Source organism: Pygocentrus nattereri, chromosome 25 (assembly GCF_015220715.1).
Source record: "Pygocentrus nattereri isolate fPygNat1 chromosome 25, fPygNat1.pri, whole genome shotgun sequence".
NCBI lineage: Eukaryota > Metazoa > Chordata > Actinopteri > Characiformes > Serrasalmidae > Pygocentrus > Pygocentrus nattereri.
In genome coordinates this window covers 8,866,745-8,888,950 of record NC_051235.1, presented here as the reverse complement: position 1 = coordinate 8,888,950, position 22,206 = coordinate 8,866,745, and the positions used below count along the sequence as shown (strand labels likewise).

The following is a 22,206-nucleotide window of genomic DNA, read 5'->3' as shown; positions in this document are numbered from 1 at the left end:
AGACACTGCTATTTAACCTAGAGCTGACATCAAATGACCAGAGCACAGAGCTTAGACTGCTAGCTTGACCCAATTATAGCTAGCTACCATAGTAAAAATACAAGTATTTACTGAAATGCTGGTTTAAAAACAGATATAGATTTTTTTAGATATAATTACATTTTTTAGATTTTTTATTTATATATATATATATAAAATTCGATTTTTTTATAGATTATAAATAGATTTTTTTACAGATAAAAACAGAAAACAAGTTAGATATTTCAGTGAGAAAGGGAATACTTCATGGTCCTGTGCCCGTATCTGACTCTGTATAAACACAGTTAAAATTTTTAAATGAAATAACTGTTAGTATGAATAATTGGTGTAACATTAGGCTGTAAACTTGATCCTGTGACCAAGTTTCCTACTGTCAGTGGGGACAGTTGGGTCCGGGGGAGGCGGTGGGGTGTCATCATGATACTGACTCAACATCATGATGTCTTTCAGTCATCGATAAAGGATGATAGCATTTAATTAACTATTAACTATTTAAACCTCATACCATCCTGACTGATACATAAGCACTTGGCAAAACCAAATATTGGCAATAACCAATTTCGTATTTAAATATTTCATTTTTAGTAATAAAAAAACCTCCAGTACATAAACCTCTGAAGAAACCAAATAGTTTGTCGTATTCTCATGTTTGTGTGTGCAAAGTACTAGATAATCTCTCAGACATCCAAACTACATCCCACGCCCAAAAAACATGCACCTCTCAGCTATTAAAGACCCCTCACCCCAGCTCTCAACACACCTTTAACTGCCTGAACAGCTGTTCCAGCTGTGCGCTGCACAAGGAGTGAGGGCTGTTCCATGTATGCAGCAGTTTGTACTTGTTTTAGGTAATTACACTTCAGAGAATTACATGCTGATATATCTGCACTGTTATAGTGTACATTTTCTGCTAATACTGTAAATATTCCAGCTGCTGCTGCTCAGCGTCAGCTTTTATTGCTCGTAGACTGCTTTAGTTTTAAGTCTTAAGTTTTGAAATTTGAAATTGATTGAATAATGCCCTGAAAATTGTGAACTGTGTTCACTTACTTGGTGACCATGTAACACCCATCACTGTAATATGTGGAGTTTGAAGGGCTTAAAAAAAGGGTTACTGCCCAACTCTAGTTAATGATTATCAAGTCACGTCTTTAAGTATGTCTTGTGGATTTTTAGAAATCATGAAAACACTGAAAAGAAAGTTGTCAAAAATCTAAACTCCGGAGAGCGTTTTCAAAAACCTCTTTGTGCTGTTAAAATCACAACTATACCACATGTCAGCAGGTTCTAATCAGCTGCATGAGTGTCAGTGCCGCGCAGTCCAGCCCAGAGCCGTAAATTACATGCCATGCAAATGTGTGCAAATGAATGCAGATGAGCGGATTGTGGACTCTGTGTTAGCAGAGGGTCATTTGCATATTATAATAAGGATATGGAAATATAAGCCCCCATTTTAGGAAGAAATGTGTGGAAGCAAGAGGAAGAAAGACAGCGATGTACACTACAGTGAAAAAGTCAGAGACCACTCAATTTGTTTAATTTTCATGAGAAAGGAACAAAGTCAGGGTGAAAAAATGAGTCATCCACAGGTGTTTCTGTCTATTCTTCCACTGTGAAAAGTCGACTCAACACACTGAGTCTGAAAGGATGTGTAGCTGTCAAGAAGCCCTCACTAACAAAAAGATGACCAAATGGTTCCTCCGTCACTTCATACATAAGCTGATGGTTAATGTAATGCCTTAGGACTTCTCTCCAGGTCTTAGGTCTTAACCTATAATAGAGCTTGCTTAGCTATATCTACCTAGATACTACAGAGAAAAACATTGAGAAACCGCTGAGCATTTCGAGAATTTAACCTTTTTGATTCCATTCAGAACCTAACAATGAAAAAAGGCTGAATTCCATAATACTTTGAGTTTAAACACAAGCATGATATACAATTACAGACTCATTTCTTAGTTCTCAGAAAGCATTAGGCCTTCTCTGGAGGCCTAGAAGGCCCTGAGAGAAGTAGGCCCTTCTCCTCTGCTTGGTTTGTGAGAAGCAGAAAAGTGCAACCAACTTCTAAGACTGAACTTTGGAACTGTGGGAAAATATCCCTGCATATTTTGTTTGAAAAACTGTCTTTCAAGGAGAAGAAGCTGTAATAAAGGCAAATGATATATCTATAATATATATAAAATATATTTAGTCATTGAGGCTTCAGTGCGAGTGTTCTGCTTTTTGCTGGAAAAAAAATAAAAGAATAAATCGTACTTAGTGGTTGTTTTGACTGGAAATGAAAGAAATGAAGGGTGCTGTCTGACCTCTGCATAGTGCTATATATGTAGATGAGTTATGAAGAAGTAATAGGCTTTGAGGAAATCTTTGGTTCTATCACTTTCTCTTTTCCTCTTTCTCTGCTCTTTCTTTCATTCTTTCTCTGTACATACATCACTGTCTCTCATTCTTGGTCTCTCTTTTTATTGTAGGGATTATGACTGGGTGTGATTATTCTACACATTGTCTCATTTATGTTGAGATAAGAGTTGATAATGTAATATATAGACACACATGTTTTAAGGCATGTTTGTGAGTGAAATGCACTGCTTCACACAGCAAACCGTCCTCACCGCTTACATACCTCTGTTACAATACAAGCATATCGCCCTGTGGGAGACAGCAGACAGGCAGAGCAGAGGTCATTTGTGGCCAGTGACGTTTGCTGCAGCCATTTTAATGTCAAGCTTGGTAAATTTTCACCTTACAAGAGAAGGGGTCATTCTCTCTCTCTCTTTCTCATTCACTCTCTCTGTCAACATTTTGCTGTAGCTTTCAGTACAGCCAATAGCACAGTTTGCTATTAATAGCACCTGTTTCTTTTTCATACTTCCTCACACCTCCTCCTGATCTTGGACAGTTAAATCTATGCTGCCCTCTGCTGGCAGAAATTGTAATTCTAATATCTGTATTTGGTAAATTACAGGTTTTATGCACATGGCTAAATCAGGATTTCCAGGGATCCTTTATAAATCTATTAAAATATGTCTGAAATTGAAGATTATAAAATGATAATGTCTTATTTTTTACTATTGGAGGTACACTGTAGTATTCAGACAGCACTTCTAATTAATGAATTGAGCTACTTTAAGGTGAACTTATTGTTGAAACATGAGTTTAATTGCAAAAACACAGCTTGTAAATTCTCCATAGCAAGGCATTGTCAATGTGACGCTGTGGAGAAACCTCACATGAGCCTAAGGTCACCATGCCCAATGCCAAGTGTCAGCTAGATGGCTATAAAGACCACCAGCAGTGGGCTGTGGAGCAGAGAAACTGTGTTCTCTCAAGTGATCTCCATCCAATACATTTGGTATGAGTTGGAGTGGCTAATCATCCAAGATCAGTACCTGACCTCGCTAATGCTCTTTTGTCTGAGTGCAGTCAAATCCACTGCTGTTCCAACATCTAGTTTAAAGAGAATGAGTGAGAAATACTGTAAGAATTATTGAAAATAAGAGATGATAAACCAGAACCAGGTGCTACAGTATTTCTATTATTTAAGACCATGCATTTCTGCTGTTTATTGAAGTTTAAAAGGTGTGACAATTTGTCAATAAAACTCACACAGAGATCAGTAAGATATTGTTTTTGTTGTTTTTTTACTCAAGTCAAAGTTCTTGTTTTTTGTTCTATTATATATGTTTATCTATCCATACACTTTTACTGAAGATCAAATATTGATTTGTCCACAAATGTCAAAAAAAAAATGTTTTTTTCAAACAACAAAATTTGTACTTACTTACGCCATTTCACATTATTCATTCAGTAGTTAATTCTTGTATATATGTGTGTGTGTGTGTGTGTGTGTGTGTGTGTGTGTGTGTGTGTGTGTGTGTGTGTGTGTGTGTGTGGTGTGGTCTCATGAAACGTGTTTCAAGTGTATTTCTGTACTCTTGTGGTGTATTCGCATGTGGTGTATTTTCCCCTGAAGGCCCTCTTCTGTACTGGCTGGGCTGTGAACGTGTGGTCATCTGTCCAGTGGAGCACAGACTGCCCTTTGTGCTCAGCGTCCAGTGTTTAGACCTGCACTAGGCTAAAGGCCCTGAGGCCTGAGTGCTTCCACAAGCAGATTATTGTGGCTCTCTTCGAGTCCCCCCAAACCACCCCCACCCCCCTTTGCAAGCATCACGGCCTAGGCCTTCTCAAATATTTGCTCAAGTCATGAAGCTGAATAAGAGTCTGTTGTGTGATTAGCCCTGTGATCCAGAGAGGAGGTGGATACCCTCAAACAGCAGACACGGGAGAGGAGGAGGACAACAAGATGTCTGTGAACGACCTACACACTCTATGAACTGTTAATTGTTTTGTTGACATGCAAAAGTTTGAACAACCCTGATCAAATGACTTGTTTTATTGATTTTCTGAGTTTTCTGAGCAGGAAAAACACTTAAATATGCAGCATTTGCCCAGTTCCTGTTTATTTGCTGAGCTTTATTTGCAAGGTGGCAAAAGCCACATGTTTTACTGTTTCCTGTTATGTTAAATTCCGCAAATAAACAGGAACTGTCCTCCGTGTAGAAAAAAACAACAAAACATGTAATTTGATCAGGGGTGCCCAAACTTTTTACAGCTTGGCCTGCATGATGTCTAAAAATAATGATATTATTAAAAGGATTTTATTATACTTGCCAGTTAAAAAAAAAAAGATTATTGATTAACTAAACACACAGTTCACTGCAGCTTTGACCTACTTTGTTATATTTTTAGTGCATATGCCTTTTTTGAACATTAACCGATCGGATGTAGGTTAAAAGTAATAGTCTGTGGCCCCTTAAGTACGAGAGAACTCTCCATTGAAATCTTTTAAGAATCCGGTGATATGCATATAATGAAGGCTAGTTTTCTGTGCCACTAAAATTGTTTACCATTTCTGTAATCTGAAAACTTCAATGATTTGAACGGTTCTGATGAGAGCAAAGCATTTGTTGTTGGGATTCAGTGATGATAATTCTTAGCAAACTCTTGATTTATCAGTAATGTCCAGTTTATGACGGTTGTGTTGAGTTATCTTAACTGTAGCTCATCCGCATGTGTGAAAATGGCCACTAAATAGAAGATTTTTGTAAATTGTCTCAAGCATAGACAAATTTGTGGTCTAGCAATGGCAGGAAATCCTTCAGAGTGGTAGAAGGAAAATGTAAAAATAATGACCTAATGAGCTTCAGAATTTCAAAACCAGCCAAGCAAAATATTAAAATGCACTTGGCTCATCCTACAGAGATATAAGGGCATATCTACACCAACCGTGTTAATGTTGCCTTGTTTCTCAGATGCTGCCTGGAGAAATGAATCGACAGCCATGGAATTAGCTGTTCCCCTAGGGAAAGGAGATTGTTTTGAAAGCAAGCTTGTAATTTTTGCCAGATTGTTTTCTTTCAGTGTAAGCCATATTTGCGCTCAGCCTTTGCTATTGGATGACTGAAGACATGCTCACTAAATGTAGCGTGAAAACAACATTTGCTGCATTGTGGAAATTCTGATTTTCTTTTTCTCCTCAGCTGTTTGTGGGACTGTCCTTCCCCTATGAAGGCCCTGCCCCTCTGGAGGCTATAGCCAACGGCTGTGCTTTCTTGAACCCAAAGTTCAACCCACCTAAAAGCAGCAAGAACACAGATTTCTTCAAGGGCAAGCCCACTCTAAGAGAGGTACCTGTTTTTGATACATACAAAACCATATTGTTGCTGTCCCAAAAAAAAATGTATTGATTGTCTACATCATTTCTACACCATTGACTGAATATTTCATGATGAATGGGCCAATAGAAATACTTCAGAATTGCTTGGAATAAAAACGTTTTGAATTAACCTACATTAGAAAAAGTTTTTGTCTTCTCCTGTAATGTTACTGTATTGGAGACTTGAACCTTTTGGGGTTTTTTTGGACAGCCATGGTATATAGACTAACTGGCAGTGGTGGATGAAGTACACAAATCATATACTTGAGTTAAAGTAAAGATACACAAGATAAATTATTACTCCAGTAAAAGTAGAAGTTTCTCCCATTAGACCTCCATTTGAGTAAAATTACAAAAGTATTTGTCTTCAAATGTATTTAAGTATTGAAAGTAAAAGTACTAAACGATTTAATTATGACTCCAATGTCCTATTATTGTTTTTGTAACAAGACTTGCTTCATGAACTCATTTTAGGTGAAAATACTCCACTGTCACTCTTGGTAAACCTGTCTTTTAATAGAATGTCATTAGTTAGTCTGACACTGATGTCAGGTTAAGTTAGGTTAGTTCATCATTTATGTTTAATAGACTCTCCCAAAATTTTATGCTGCTGCACTGAACCGTGAACCGTTGAACCGTGTGCTTGCACTGGGTCAGTATGTCCAACAGGTTAAAACAAGCTAAAAACAAAGTGACCGTTGTGCCTTGATTGGTGTTCTTCGTTCACACTTCTTTTGTTTTGACATGTTACATTTTTACACACACATGAGCCAAAAGGAACGACAGATTTCACCAAAATGTAGTGGAGTAAAAAGTAAGATATTTGACTTTGAAATGTAGTGGAGTGAAAGTAAAAAGTTACTCAAAATGCAACTGTATAGATCACTATATAGATGTACTACAACCCCAATTCGAATGAAGTTGGGAAGTTGTGTAAAACATAAATAAACACAGAATACGATGATTTGCAATACTTTCCAACCTATATTCAATTGAATACACTACAAAGACAAGATATTTAATGTTCAAGCGGATAAACTTTATTGTTTTTTGCAAATATTCACTCATTTTGAATTTGATGCCTGCAACACGTTCCAAAGAAGTTGGGACAAGGGCGTGTTTACCACTGTGTTACATCACCTTTACTTTAACACTCAATAAGCGTTTGGGAACTGAGGACACTAATTGTTGAAGCTTTGTAGGTGGAATTCTTTCCCATTCTTGCTTGATGTACAACTTCAGTTGCTCAACAGTCCGGGTCTCTGTTGTCGTATTTTGCGCTTCATAATGCGCCACACATTTTCAATGGGAGACGGGTCTGGACTGCAGGCAGGCCAGTCTAGTACCTGCACTCTTTTACTACGAAGCCACGCTGTTGTAACACATGCAGAATGTGGCTTGGCGTTGTCTTGCTTAAATAAGCAGGACATCCCTGAAAAAGACGTTGCTTTGATGGCAGCATATGTTGCTCCAAAACATGTATGTACCTTTCAGCATTAATGGTGCCTTCACAGATGTTCAAGTTACCCATGCCATGGGCACTAACACACCCCCACACCATCAGAGATGATCAGAGAGGACACGACATCCATGATTTCCAAAAACAGTTTGAAATGTGGACTCGTCAGACCACAGGACACTTTTCTACTTTGCATCAGTCCATCTCAGATGAGCTCAGGCCCAGAGAAGCCGGCGGCGTTTCTGGGTGTTGTTGATATCTGGCTTTCGCTTTGCATGGCAGAGTTTTAACTTGCACTTGTAGATGGAGCGACAAACTGAGTTCACTGACAGTGGTTTTCTGAAGTGCTCCTGAGCCCATGTGGGAACATCCGTTACAGAATGATATCAGTTTTTAATGCAGTGCCGCCTGAGGGATCGAAGGTCACGGGCATTCAATGTTGGTTTTCTGCCTTGCCGCTTACTTGTAGAGGTTTCTCCAGATTCTCTGAATCTTTTGATGATATTATGGACTGTAGATGATGAAATCCCTAAATTCCTTGCAATTGCACATTGAGAAACGTTCTTAAACTGTTAGACTATTTGCTCACGCAGTTGTTCACAAAGTAGTGAACCTTGCTTGTGAACGACTGAGCCTTTCAGGGATGCTCCTTTTATACCCAGTCATGACACTCACCTGTTTCCAATTAACCTGTTCACCTATGGAATGTTCCAAACAGGTGTTTTTTGAGCATTCCTCAACTTTCCCAGTCTTTTGTTGCTCCTGTCCCAACTTCTTTGGAATGTGTTGCAGGCATCAAATTCAAAATGAGTGAATATTTGCAAAAAACAATAAAGTTTATCCATTTGAACATTAAATATCTTGTCTTTGTAGTGTATTCAATTGAATATAGATTGAAAAGGATTTGCAAATCATCGTATGTTTTACACAAAGTCCCAACTTCATTGGAATTAGGGTTGTACTACAGATTGTCTATCTGTTATGTATAATTAGTCAGTTACTCTCTAACTCGTTTGTCATTGGTCAATTTCTGACCACAGGACTGCTCTTGATCAGATATTATTTGAGAGGTGGGCCATTGTCAGCTATTGACCTGGTATTGAGGTGGTAGTATAGGTCACACTGGTATGAGTGGTATCAAATACAGCAGTGGTGTTGCTGGAGTCTTTACACACATCAGTGTCACTGTCTGAGAGTGGTCCACCACCCAAAAATATCAAATCAAGAGCGGCTCTTTGGTCAGAAACCAAGCGCTGATGAAAAGCCAGAGGATGACTACTACAAATCAGATGCATCAGCCCATGGGCAACAGTCTCTAACTGGACCCACCCTTGTAGCTGCATCTTGCTAGTGTACAGTTAGAGACTGCTGTCCATGACTACCACAAATCAGATGCATACATTTATGGACAACAGTCGTGGAGTGTCCAGTAAGGTTATATATTGGCCCTGATTGACAGCAGACTCATTAGAGGATTTCAAGAAAGACCGTAGCCCATTTCAGTTTTGTTTTCCTCTCCCACTTTGACTCACCATTGGGATGTGTGTCACACATGTGTTACAAAAGTGGCCACTTGCAGGAAAAGGAGAAGAGGTGACAGTGAGGATTATTCAAACGAAACATGTGCACCCTCAGCATGTAGGCCTTGGGGAGCTATTAAGCTAGCCTTGAAACTTTACAATGTAAAACATTTAAGTCTGAGTAACAAATACAATGTTTGTGGTTAATTATTTTGTCCGGCAATAAACACAGTAGAATTGTGGAGACTTCTTTTGTTGTTGTGTAGTTCTTAGCATTATTTGTAATTTGTAACTCAGAGCCCAGCAAATCAAATTTGATGGTTTTGAAATGTTAAGCATTTTAACGTAAGTTACTGTTGTAGCTTAGAAATGCATTATTGCCAAAAGTATTAACTCAATCATTCAAAGGATTGAATGCAGGTGTTCCAATCACTTCCATGGCCACAGGTGTATAAAACCAAGCTGTGGCATGCAGACTGCTTCTACAAACATTTGTGAAAGAATGGGTCACTCTCAGGAGCTCAGTGATTTCCAGTATGGTACCATGATAGGATGTCACCTTTGCAACAAGTCCAGTCGTGAAATTTCCTCACTACTAAATATTCCACAGTCAGCTGTCAGTGGTATTATAACAAAGTGGAAGCGATTGGTAACAACAGCAACTCAGCCACAAAGTGATAGGCCAAGTGAAATGACAGAACAGGGTCAACAGAAGCTGAGGTGCATAGTGCACAGTGGTCATCAATGTTCTGCAAAGTCAATCACTACAGACCTCCAAACTTCATGTGGCCTTCAGATTAGCTCAAGAACAGCGTAGAGAGCTTCATGGAATGGGTTTACATGGCCAAGCAGCTGCATCCAAGCCTTACATCACCAAGGACAATGCAAAGCATCGAATGCAGTGGTGTAAAGCGCCGCCACTGAACTCTAGAGCAGTGGAGACGTGTTCTCTGGAGTGATGAATCACACTTCTCCGTCTGACAATCTGAGGGACGAGTCTGGATTTGGAGGTTGCCAGGAAAACGGTGCTTGTCTGACTGCATTGTGCCAAGTGTAAAGTTTGGTGGATGGGGGATAATGATGTGGGGGTGTTCTTCAGGAGTTGGGCTCGGCCCCTTAGTTCCAGTGAAAGGAACTCTTAATGCTTCAGCACCAAGAGATTTTGGACAATTTCATGCTCCCAACTTTGTGGGAACAGTTTGGGGACGGCCCCTTCCTGTTCCAACATGACTGCACCAGTGCACAAAGCAGGTCCATAAAGACATGAATGAGTGAGTTTGGTATGGAAGAACTTGACTGGCCTGCCTCAACCCAGTAGAACACCTTTGGGATGAATTAGAGTGGAGACTGAGCCAGGCCTTCTCATCCAACATCAGTGTCTGACCTCACAAATTCGCTTTTGGAAGAATGGTCAAAAATTCCCATAAACACACTCCTAAAGTTTGTGGAACGCCTTCCCAGAAGAGTTGAAGCTGTTATAGTTGCAAAGGGTGGGCCGACATCATATTAAGCCCTATGGATTAAGAATGGTATGTCACACAAGTTCATATGCATGTGAAGGCAGATGAGCGAATACAGTAGCTTTGTCTCCCATTAGTTTTGGGTTTGAAAAGAGAAATGAGTCAAGTCACAGTGATTTCTAGGCACGTTCTGCTGGTAAGTCGTCACTGGTGTTACTTTGATCCCTCACCTCTCTGAGGGCTCTCATTTAAAAACCCTTCACTTCAGCTAATTAAGTAATGGAGCAGTCCTGGACATGGCACCAGAGATTGTCGAGGGGAAGTAACAAGGCCAAGTGGACGAGGACTGACTATTGGAGCCTGGCCTTCAGTTTGGGACACATGTCAAAACTTGGTTAAAAAATGAAAATAAATTAAAACCAGCTGAGTTATAACCCTAACAAACTTGGTCCAATGAAGATCAAAATATGGTTGATTCCAAACTCGGATACTCTGGAAACCACAGGAAAGAAACAGTACAGTTTTCCATTGAGCACTTCAAGACCTTAAATGTTGTTTTTAACCAAAACTTGCTACAAATATTGCTAAAATAATTGCAAAGATGAAATATAAACATCATAATTCTATGAAATAAAAAATACAGACATGTATTTTCTTTTTCATCTAGAAGGACTGAGGGCTTCCCTCTGCTGATCTGCTGTTGATGGAGATTTAGATTATCTAATAATCAGTGTGATAATTGCTTTGTTTGTTTTACTTTATACAGCTGTTTGCTTCCATTTTAATGTGTTTATTACATTGTAGTGATTTTAGGAATTTGTTTATTCTATTTTACTCTAGTTGACTTCCCAGCACCCATATGCTGAAGTATATATTGGACAGCCCCACGTCTGGACTGTGGATATAGAGAACCCTGCAGAAGTGGAGAGAGCTATTAGAGGCATCCTCAGCCAGAAGGTACATACATTTATGTATATCATTAACATTGTGCATGGGGGCAGTTGTGGGCTGGGGGTTAGGGAACCAGGCCTGTGACCGGAAGGTTGCCGGTTCGATCCCCTTGGCTGACGGTCCATGACTGAAGGGCCCTTGAGCAAGGCACCTAACCCCCAATTGCTCCCCAGGCGCCATGGATAGGGCTGCCCACTGCTCAGGGCAAGCGTGCTCACTGCCCTGTGTGTGTGTTCACTAGTGTGCATGTATGTGGGTGTTTCACTGCACGGATGGGTTAAATGCAGAGGTCTAATTTCACAGTGTGCAAACACAGAGACAAATGGTTGTAAATTCTATTCTACACTTAAATCTTTTACAGTTATTACAGTTGCTCATTGGTGCTATTTGCTTCAAAAGAACAGAGATTGAAAATGTAACTGTGTGTAATTTTGTGTTTGGCCAGATTGAGCCATATCTACCATATGAGTTCACCTGTGAGGGGATGCTGCAGAGACTCAACGCCTTCATAGAGAACCAGGTACATCTGTGCATCTTTGTTTGGTGTTATTATTTTAATAAATTATATCATTATAACCTTTTTGTATTTATTTGTCTTTAAAAAAAAAAAAAAGATGTGCTCAGATTTTCAGTGCCACTGCTGTTTTGCTGGGGTATTTTATTTATTCCAAACCGTTTCACAAACCTTGTAAAAATGAAATATCAAATGTTCTCTCTCTCTGCAGGATTTCTGTCATGGTCAGGTGATGTGGCCACCGCTCAGTGCTCTGCAGGTTAAACTGGCTCCAGTGGGGAAATCCTGTAAGCAGGTGTGTCAGGAGGAGCAGCTCATTTGTGAGCCATCCTTCTTCCAGCACCTCAACAAGGACAAGGACCTGGCCAGGTCAGTCTGCACATACGCACACAGACAAGCAAACACATATATTCAGTCAAAGCAGACAATGACAAAAAAAGGCAACAGGTTCAGTGAGTTTATGAGGACAGTACTAAGATATGATGTCACCTGCCATGCATACACATTCCAGCAGAGGGCAGTGCAGTGCCCGTTGTGTGTGATTAATATCTGTAGCATTTTTTTTCTCTTGTTTCTGTAACATTTACTTTACACCGCATGGGGGTGACATTGTCTACTATACTGACCTGTCTCTTTCCCTTGCCCAAACCTAATCTCTGGACTCCAGCCCATGGCCTCCGTTCTCATGGCCTTTCTGTGACGTTCACTGTAGTACTCTACATCTTCATGCCAAATCTGTAGGGCTGCAAGCATATAAAAAGCCCAAGCACTCTCTCAGAAAGGTCAACGAAGGTCCATGTTAACCCCCTTATGACCTAAATGAAGATTTAGAGCACTATCCTGTAGAGCCTTCATCCTCCCTTCACTCTCTCTGTCTATAGCTCTTACAGTTCAGTTTGAACTAGCGTTATTGGCATAAATCTATAGAGAAGTTTGTTGCCAAAAATAGAAGAATAGTGAAGTTTAATGCTGATCATATTCAAGGGAAAATAATAATTACATCATCAATATTAATATCATTATTAACAGTAATAATAATAATATTATGCAATATGCAAAGATACAAAAGTTTTAACACAAGCCCAGTAGAACACCGATCCTAAGGTTATCCATTGAGAATTGTGTGAACTGAGTAAACTGTTCAGTTCCATCATCCTTCAAATATTAAACCTGTTTAATATTTTAGAAATATTCTCCTAATAATGTAAAAGGTAACTTTGTTCTGAATGCTGTCTTAACAAAATGTGATTTGGACTGAATATAGATGCTTCATTTCTGTGTTCTGAATATGTATAATTAATACTTATATTCTGTTGCATCCCAACCCTGGCCACAGATCCGGCCAAATCATTCTCAGATCAGCTGTTCTTATGCCTTATAGTGGGTAGTTTTGTTGCTCTCTTTAATGATGAGAGCTGTGTTAGTTTGACTTCATTAGCGCAGTAAACATGTGTTAATTCACTTTGTCTCCGCAGGTTCGGGGTGGAATGTAAAACAGTGGAGAGTGTGGGTGACATTGTAGTTCCAGCCTTCAGTGCTTCAGCACGTCACTGCGTACTGCAGTCTGACCTGTTGCTCTTCAGCTGCGCGGGAGCGCATCACTCTCTACAGCGCGTCTGCCCCTGCAGGGACTACATGAAGGGCCAGGTCGCGCTCTGCAAAGGCTGCTTATAACACACACACACACACACACTCACGCACTCCAGTGTTTCCCCCTGAACTGAGGATCACAGCTGTGGTGCAGCTCCTGTCTGTTTGTGTACAGCTTCTGGTGGTGGGCTGTGTATAGCATTTCCTGTTTGACTTCCCCTTCTTCTCGCCAATCTTCAGTCTCTGCCACATCAGTGTGATGCTGCCTATGCCAAAGGGACAGCCGGAGGCACACTGCCTGCTGATGGCCAAAGAACACTCCAGTAGTTCTTCACCGTGTGACATACATATGGGTATTTATGCTGCCTGTATACTATAGCCAGTCGACTTAAAAGGCCATTTATGACAAGCAAGCAAACTCATGGGGCTGAATGCAGTTCAGACTTCTCTGCAGGGGGAAGGTGCATTTGATCTCACAGTTGAGTTATTTAAAGACAAGAAATTCAAAGAAATCGAATGAAGAAAAAGAAATTGAAAAATCTGAGTTATATGTTTTGTAGGAGACGTTACAGAGACATTAATGGGACATTATGGGGACGTTTGAAACTCTTCCCTGAGGATAATACACAAATGACGATGGCAGACAGTAGCCGATTAAGCTATTGCATTTGTATCACTTATACAACAATGGAAGGGGGGGTGGAAGTATTGTAGAAATTGAGACTGACAGTCACATGCACAACCACACATTCTGGGACCTGGCATGACGGGCCTGAGGACGATTGTTTCCACCTCAACCTCGCCTTGAACAGAAAAAAACTCGCTCTGAAAATAAAAAGAAAAGACAGAAGAGACAAAACAGGGAGAGAGAAGAAAGAGAGGAGAGACTGAGTGCTGGACTGAACTTTTTATTTGTGTTCATTTTCAAATCTTTCTGTGACTCGGAGAACCCATTATGGCCTGAAATACTTGAAGAGGAGTGGCAGGGAATTGGAACTCTTCACTGCCCCCTGCCTGTGTGGAGATACTACTGCAGTGCTGCATTATTTTCTTTCTCCCTCTCTCCCAGGTCTCCTCTCTTCCTTTCTCTCCCGTTCTCCGTGCTCACCGACATCACGGGACCAACCTCACGAGACAGGAATATTTTGGCAGTTTTGGCAGTTCTGGGAACCCCCTACCCCCAGAAAGTGCAGCACGCAGTGTGTGTGTGTGTTTGTGGAAAAAGAAGCTTCTAGACTTTTTCACTGTAGCTCTTGTGTTCAGGCTGCCTGGAGAGAGGGGCATCCAAATGTAGATACTAGTTTTGAATATGTATAGAGGTGTTACAGCGCTTAGTGCTCAAACACATACAAGCACACATGCATATAGTTTAAAGGAATACTTTATAATAATATCCTCATCTTTATCTACTGCCTTTGCAGCTTGTGCATTAACACTGACCGTGCTGTTTTTCTCAGAACAGAAAACTCATTTGACACAAAACTCACTCATAGGTAAAGCCAGCAGGCATGTTGTAGAAAAACACCAACATTAGAATAAATAATAAATATACATAAACACATAAACAGGCCATTATGATTTGAGCTGGACGTATTAGCTTAGTTATCGTCCAATATCTAGTTCATGTAATCAGTCCTCCATCAAATAAAGCCAGCTGTGCTTTTGATGGATGTCACAAATTCAGACAACAGCTAAGAAGTCAGGAATCAAACCTGCGTTCTTCCTGATCCCTCATTGATGTGGACTGGGTAAGGTCATGAAGGATCACTGTACTGCCCTCATAATTTACCTCATTTAGCAATTGATGTTTGGCTGATGCTCACACGGTTCTTGCAGCACGTGCCTCTGCTAATGGCAGACAAGCAATAAAATCATAGCAGAGGTATTGCATTTAAATTTGGCACATGGGTCACGGCACATTTTTTTGGCCAAGCATCAGAGACCTGATTGGTTAAATTTGACCTGACAAAGCATTCAGTCATGAATAAGCAGATGTCCGGCTTTTTAAGCCTCTCTGTTTTAATAGAAGGGGCAGGATAATAATACATTTTACAGTACTGTGCAAAACTCTTACACACCTGAGAAAATTACATTTTAGAAAGTTGTTTATCTGAGCAGTAAAATAAAAAAGAAAACTTGAATATTACAGTAAATACAGAAAATATGAGTGTGATGAGGAGTAATTTTATGTATGTGAGTTTGTTCAACTGTTACCAAACCGATATATGATGTGGAAAATCAACCGTTTGTTAAATCAGTTGTGGTTAAGCAAACTTTGTTCTTTAGGCTTGATAAATAGATACTGTTTTTTATCAGCTAAGAAAATACAAACTCATAGGCAAGATAAATAGTTTTAAATAATGTGCTTTTATGCCGAAGATGTTTGCACAGATCTGTACTATAGTACTGTACTGAGAAAACATGTGATCGGTCGGGTTTACTACTGTGATAGGCTAATGAAAGATTAAAATGGTCATTCAGGCTTTGTGAAAGTAATAGTGTCTATATCCCAGACAAATGTCAGGCCGATCAGCCACATTTTTAGTTTGGTGCACTTTGCCCATTGCATTGTAAAAACCAACCAATTCAAAGAAAAGGATACAGCGTCACAGAAGCCCCAACTGTAGCTGACAAACTGTGTGTCAAACCCCTTTAATCTGTGTCAGTCTAACACCTGAACTGTTGAAGTTTAATGATTGTGGCTTCACGTTTGGACTTCAGCAGCTGCCTATTGGCTTCCACTGTAAGTGAGTTTAAAGTCAGCAGAAACACTGTCAGTGGTAATCAGCTGTGTGCTGTAGATAAATATTAGCTGGAGTACTGGAGTATTCCTTTACATTTCCTGACCTTCGATCTGCCATGATGTGCATGGTGGATTGTTTTTATTTACTGACCCGTGAATACACTCTCCTGCCTTCTGCTAGTGAGAACTTTTGCAAGAAAAGTGGTGTTGCCATTAGAAGTATACAGATCTGCCCCCCCCACATACGTTACAGCACACCTTAGAGGTCGTCGGTGATGGGACGTTGCTACACACTCATCACTGCAGCACCGAAAAACACAACTGCCAGTAAATAATGTTAATAATTCTTTCTCACACACACACACACACACACACACACACACACACACACACACACACACACACACACACAGCTGGCTGGCAGCGACACAAGTATTTCACATCACTGACTTTAAAGGAAGCTACCGTAATTTGAACATACATTTCCATCACAGATTGGTCTCTAACACAAATACTGATGTTTTATTTCTGTAAAGCATTTAAAAAACCCACACGTGTAGATATTACGCAACAGATTGCCACTTTTAAATTCTTATAAAATGATTACTCTTCTGTTGCTTTTTTAACATTGTTTCAGGTCAGAATTCTTGAATTCTTCATTTGCCTGCAGAAATTTCGAAATCACCCTAATTTTTTTTTCTTTCTGGAATGAAAATGCACTATCCTAACATATTTACTGATTATGTAACACCAGATGTAACACTGTAAAATTGTTCATAAGGGTTTTCAAATGGTAGTTGGGTAATGCTAGTGTTTTTTTTTGTTTGTTTAATTTATTTTATATACAGATCTTTTATCTCTGGTGATTTTTATTTTTTATTTATAGAGAATTGATTTTTTTCTTGACAGAGGGAAATATTATTTATCAGAGTAATTTAAAGTGTGTTTAAGCGCCGGTGGTTGTCCAGGACCTCATATATATATATATATATATATATATATATATATATATATATATACACACACACACTGTGCAAAAGTGAGAGGCCACCGTTCATTTATTTAATTTTAATGTTATGAAATGCATGTTTGTTGTGTGTTCACTCTGCCTTTATAACAGCTTCCAGTCATTTTTAGCTGACCTGCTTTCAGTTGTTCAAGGAAATATGCAGTGAAGTTTTTCCACAACCCCAAAGTCCAGTCTTAGAAGTTGGTTGCATTTTCTGTTTCTCGTGTTCCATGTTTTCCCAAAAATTATGCTGGACACGGGGGTGGTCAGTCTGTTGTTCTAAGAATATCAGCAGCTTCTTTACTTGACTTGCACATTTGCTTTACAGCATTCAGCCACAGGAAGGGTAGATAGAAATATGTGTGGAAGTCTGAAGTTATTGTGGAGATCTCACTTTGTGTAATGGTGACTGTTTTTGTGGTCTGTCAGGCCTTGCAGTTATTAGGAGTCCCATTTTCTCTAGATCTTTCAATATTTTAACTCAGATTTCCCCTCCCTTATGCAAGTGGATTAACTCAAATATCCTCAAAATTAATAACTTAAAATTTTTTTTTTAAAATAAAACAAGGTAGGTGGTCTCAAACTTTTGCACAGTACAGATACATAGAAGTCAAAATTATATTGTCAGTAGTAGTTGGTAAATTCTCATTTTTACAAAAATTACATCAGAAATGATTTTAAAAGGTTCATAAAATTCTAAAGCACAGTGGATGGTTTAGTGACACCATATATGATGGAATGCAAAGCATATCATTCTTTTCCTGTTCAGTGTCCGTGTCCTGGACAAGCACCGCACTCTTGGTTTGGGTTGGGTCTTAAAAAGCCAGCAAGAACCTCATGAGCGTCGCCTCCGATGTCAGATTCCTTTTACACGTTTGCACATTTGTAAATACGAATGGGTCTCTCTGAGTTCTCGGCATACTATTAACTTATTTGATGACTTCAACCGTTCAGCTTCACTTTTTGTTGTTTTTCTTCATTGAGATGTTTGTGTATAACATGATGTTAAAGCCAAGCTACTGATTTTACGTTCTTTTCATGATGTGCCTTCTGATGGTTAGTGGATGTAAGATTCTTTTTTTGTCTAGATAGAGAGCGATAGAGAGCCGTGCGGATGGAGGAATGGTAGCTAAGCAGACACGGCTGTTTAATAGAGACAGCAAAGGATAGTTAACGTTTGTGAGTAAACTAGTTTTGCCAAATGTTTTGATGGTGGTGATGAAAATACACAAATATCTAGTTTGATAGGATCGTGCAGATGTGTTTTCAGCTGTTGGAATAGAATATGAAAGGTGCACTTGTGGATAAGAGGGGTTTGTGTTTGTTTATATCAAACTGATCATTGCGCTGCCTTCCACAGGTCAGTCACTAAAGCTTCATTTAAAAAAAAAAGATGATTAGTAAAGCATTATGGTCAGCAATTACCTTTCCAGTAAGAATTGTCATACTGTTGGAAATAAATGCAAATGATCCTGAGGTTGGAATTTTTTTCTATTTTTTTTTGTCTTTTGCCTTTTTTTGTTTGTTTTTTTTGTCATCTACTCATTTGCTAACTTGTCAATCTTTCATTTCCTTTGGACTGTTTCATGTGGACATTGCTAGAAGAGATCTATTGATAGAGACCATAATGAAGACAAAAAAAAGGATAAATGTTTTGTTTTCATTGTTTTTTTTGATGAGCAGGATATATCTTTATTTTTCAATAAACTTTTCTGTGACGACACAGGAAGCTGTGATTGTGCACTCTAAAACAACACTCTTTTCAGTATGTACATTTTATACATCACGCACACACCTGTTCTGATCACAGAGTGGCCCGTCAGCCTTATCAGCATTTAGTTATGTACACTGGAACAGAGTCCTAGAGGCCCCTTGCCAGCTTCTGTGCTATGTGGCGCTTTCGTGACTTTAAGCCATGCAGAAATGCCTTTAGGCTGACAGCGTAAGTCCTAACCACACTTGTATAAGTGGTTAACCTGCTGCATTAACAAAGCAAAGATGTCATCTGCATGGGCGTTGTTTGAGCAGGTGTTTCTGACGAGGGCTGAAGAACTCAGTCAAACAGTACTGGAGCACAGCTAGATCCCTACCAAAATATACATCTGCACTAATGAGTCCTATGACATTGCTTTGCATACAGTATACAAGTCGCAAAGGATTTACACCAAAGAGCAATGCAGTGCGTTTCTATTACCATAATATGCAAGTCACACCGTACTGTACATAAAGGGTTACTAATTACTATCACTAGTGCAGCCACCTTCACTAAGTAACGTTATATTTGCTACATGTGACGCTCAGAGACCTGGAAAAGCTCCAAATATACAATCAATGAGCCTTGATTAAAAGGCTTGAATTACAACAGTCTACAAAATACTTCGTAAACATCACAGTTCACATTCTCGAGGGTCCAGAGTAAGGCCTGTGACAGCATAACCTTTGAGTGGGCCAGTTTTCTGGATGCATTTTAGTCTAGATTAAACACTGACATAACATGTCATAAACGTCATGGCAGATGTCGTACAGTCTTGTTACCATTACCAGTAATTATGACAGATGCCATGATGTTTTTAAGCTGTAATAACATAACTTTATGACAGCTGTCCTGACCATTCCTGGTAAAGAGAACATGACAAAATCTTACAATTCATGACAGCATATGGCAGGTTTATGGCATGGCTATGTCAGTGTAGCAAGTTCAAGTGTTACTGACTTTTCTAAAGATGGCAGTGGTCCAATACCAGTTTTGGGCTGATATCAGCAAAAAATGCTGGATGGGATATCAGAGTGGCAAAATTCAGTCCTTTAACAAATCTATCCTAAATTCCAGCACTCAAATGGACAAAGTGTCTATTAATATATATCTGAGTGCCAGAATCATCAGATAAACAATATTCATTTATTTCAGTAGGTCAATTGGCACGTCACATAAACAAAATATCAGCATCAGTCGATACTCAAGGATTCAATATCAGCATCGAGAAATTTTGAAGTGGTATTGTGCCATCTGTAGCATTTTCAATTGGTAATCCCCCCCAATACTGTGGAAAAGCTGTGCTCCACACAATTTATAAATTCATATGTGTGATACATAATAATAACAGCATAAAATGTGAGAGCTGTGACAAAAACTCGCTCATCAATCAGCTCCACAACCCAAATACAACCCTAAGAAGTTGAGGTGCTGTGCAAAATGTAAGTAAAAATAATACAATGCAACTCCTGTAACCCAATATTTATTGATAAAATTGTGCATAGACAACATATCAAACGTTGAAGCTGAGAAATCGTATTGTCTTTGAATTTGATGCCAGCAACGTGTTTCAAAAAAGTTGGGACAGGGCAACAAAAGGCTGGTTAAAAAAAAAAAAAAAAAACACCTCGTACTTAATTGGCAACAGGTCAGCAACTTGATTGGGTATAAAAAGCCTCCCAGAGAGGCTGAGCCTTTCAGAAGATGGGGCGGGTTCACCATTCTATGAAAAACTCTGTGAGCAAATAGTGCAACAATTCAAGAATAATGTTTCTAAACATAAAATAGCAAAGACCTTTGGGATTTTCATCATCTATGATACAGAATATCATTAAAAGATTCAGAGAATCTGGAGAAATCTCTGTATGCAAAAGACAAGGCTTGAAACCAATTCTGCATTAAGAACGGAGATGATTGTGAACTGTTTGTCACTGCATCTACAAATGCAAGTTAAAACTCATGCAGAGAATAAACCATATATAATCAGGATCCAGAAACACTGCCGCCTTCTCTGGGCCCGAGCTCACTTAAGTTGGCCTAAAGCAAAGTGGAAAAGTATCCTGTGGTCTGGTGAATCACAATTCTCTCCGTCCGGTAAATGAAATTCTTTGTTGAGCAGCTGAAATCCTGTATCAAGCAAGAACGAGAGAGCATTTCAATTTCAAAACTACAGCAGTGTCTCCTCAGTTCCCAAACACTTACAGCGTGCTATTAAAAGAAGAGGTTATGAAACACAGTGGTAAACGTGCCCCCATCCCAACTTTTTTGGAACGTGTTGTTGGCATCAAATTCAAAATGAGTATATATTTTGAAAAAAAAAAAAACATTCTCAGTTTCAACATTTGATATATTGTCTTTGTATTATGTTCAATGAAATATAGGGTTTATATAATTTGCACAACTTTGTATTCTGTTTTAATTCACATTTTGCACAGCGCCCCAACCTTTTTGGAAACAGTTTCCTCTCTCAACTCAGCAGTGGTCAGAAAGTCAGAAAGTGAGAAAGTGACCAATGATGACTTGGGGTGAGGGCTGACAAATTTTGCATGACACCAGATGGGCTGCAGTCTGTAACTGTTCACCTGCATAGTGGACGTTATGAAGTAGATGGTGAGCGAGACTAGTTTCCATTTCTTAAGTTTGAGTTCAGGTCACATAATCAGTAGTTTATTCACGACCTTTTTTCCTCTACCTACAGCGTGCTTGGAAACTGCTGACTAAAGTCTTCAAAACTGACCACATAGTACGGCACCACATAATAAATTACAGGTTTTGTATGGAGCACACCTTTAACATGTGCCCAGAAAACAGACTCAGAAGTGTTTGAACATTTTTGTACATATTTTGTACATTTACCCTCTCGTTCAGTTCATTTGTATGATGTGTGTAACAATACAGAAAACAAAAACTGCTTACAGATTTATCCCTAAACATAACACTACTGCTCTAATATGTACGTCCAACCTCTCGACCTACTATTGATACATTCGCTATTGTATGTACATGTATTATTTATCAATTCCTGCACAAAAGGTTGATATTCCATATTAAATCTGAATGTTTACAATGAATACAACATTGATTAACAACAATATTTCTTCAGAACTGAAAATGTATAGAAAGTCCATCGGCACATGTTTCTCCAATCCGTTACATCAAGTAATATTGAAGTGTGACTGTACTATGAACATGATTAATGTTTGTGCTACTTTACAGCACTGCACCTGTGCTATTCTAAGTCTTGCAGTGCAGTGGACTGCTGACAGTGTACTGACTACTCAGTAAGTGTGCCCCGTTTCCTGTGCACGATTTCAATTGATTTGAAGTTTGGTTTTAAACTGAACTGTATGTGCTGAAGGATCATCACTGTAGTTTACGACATGACGGGAACCACCATGTCTGCAAAAAAGAGGTAGAAATCTCACGTGTGTCACGTGGGATAAAGAAATATT

The 22,206-nt window shown here is 39.2% G+C and overlaps 1 protein-coding gene across 1 annotated transcript in view; it reads left to right on the top strand.

The window, feature by feature from the left end:
- The window catches only part of mgat5 (alpha-1,6-mannosylglycoprotein 6-beta-N-acetylglucosaminyltransferase), a 155,065-nt gene extending 136,308 nt beyond the window's left edge, over positions 1–18,757 (top strand). The window contains exons 13-17 of the mRNA XM_017694627.2: positions 5,580–5,726; positions 11,035–11,151; positions 11,591–11,665; positions 11,871–12,028; positions 13,135–18,757. Of these exons, the coding sequence (XP_017550116.1) occupies positions 5,580–5,726; positions 11,035–11,151; positions 11,591–11,665; positions 11,871–12,028; positions 13,135–13,333 (696 nt within the window). The 3' untranslated portion in view covers positions 13,334–18,757. The remainder of the gene's footprint in view (positions 1–5,579; positions 5,727–11,034; positions 11,152–11,590; positions 11,666–11,870; positions 12,029–13,134) is intronic.
- The last annotated feature ends 3,449 nt before the right edge of the window (positions 18,758–22,206 follow it).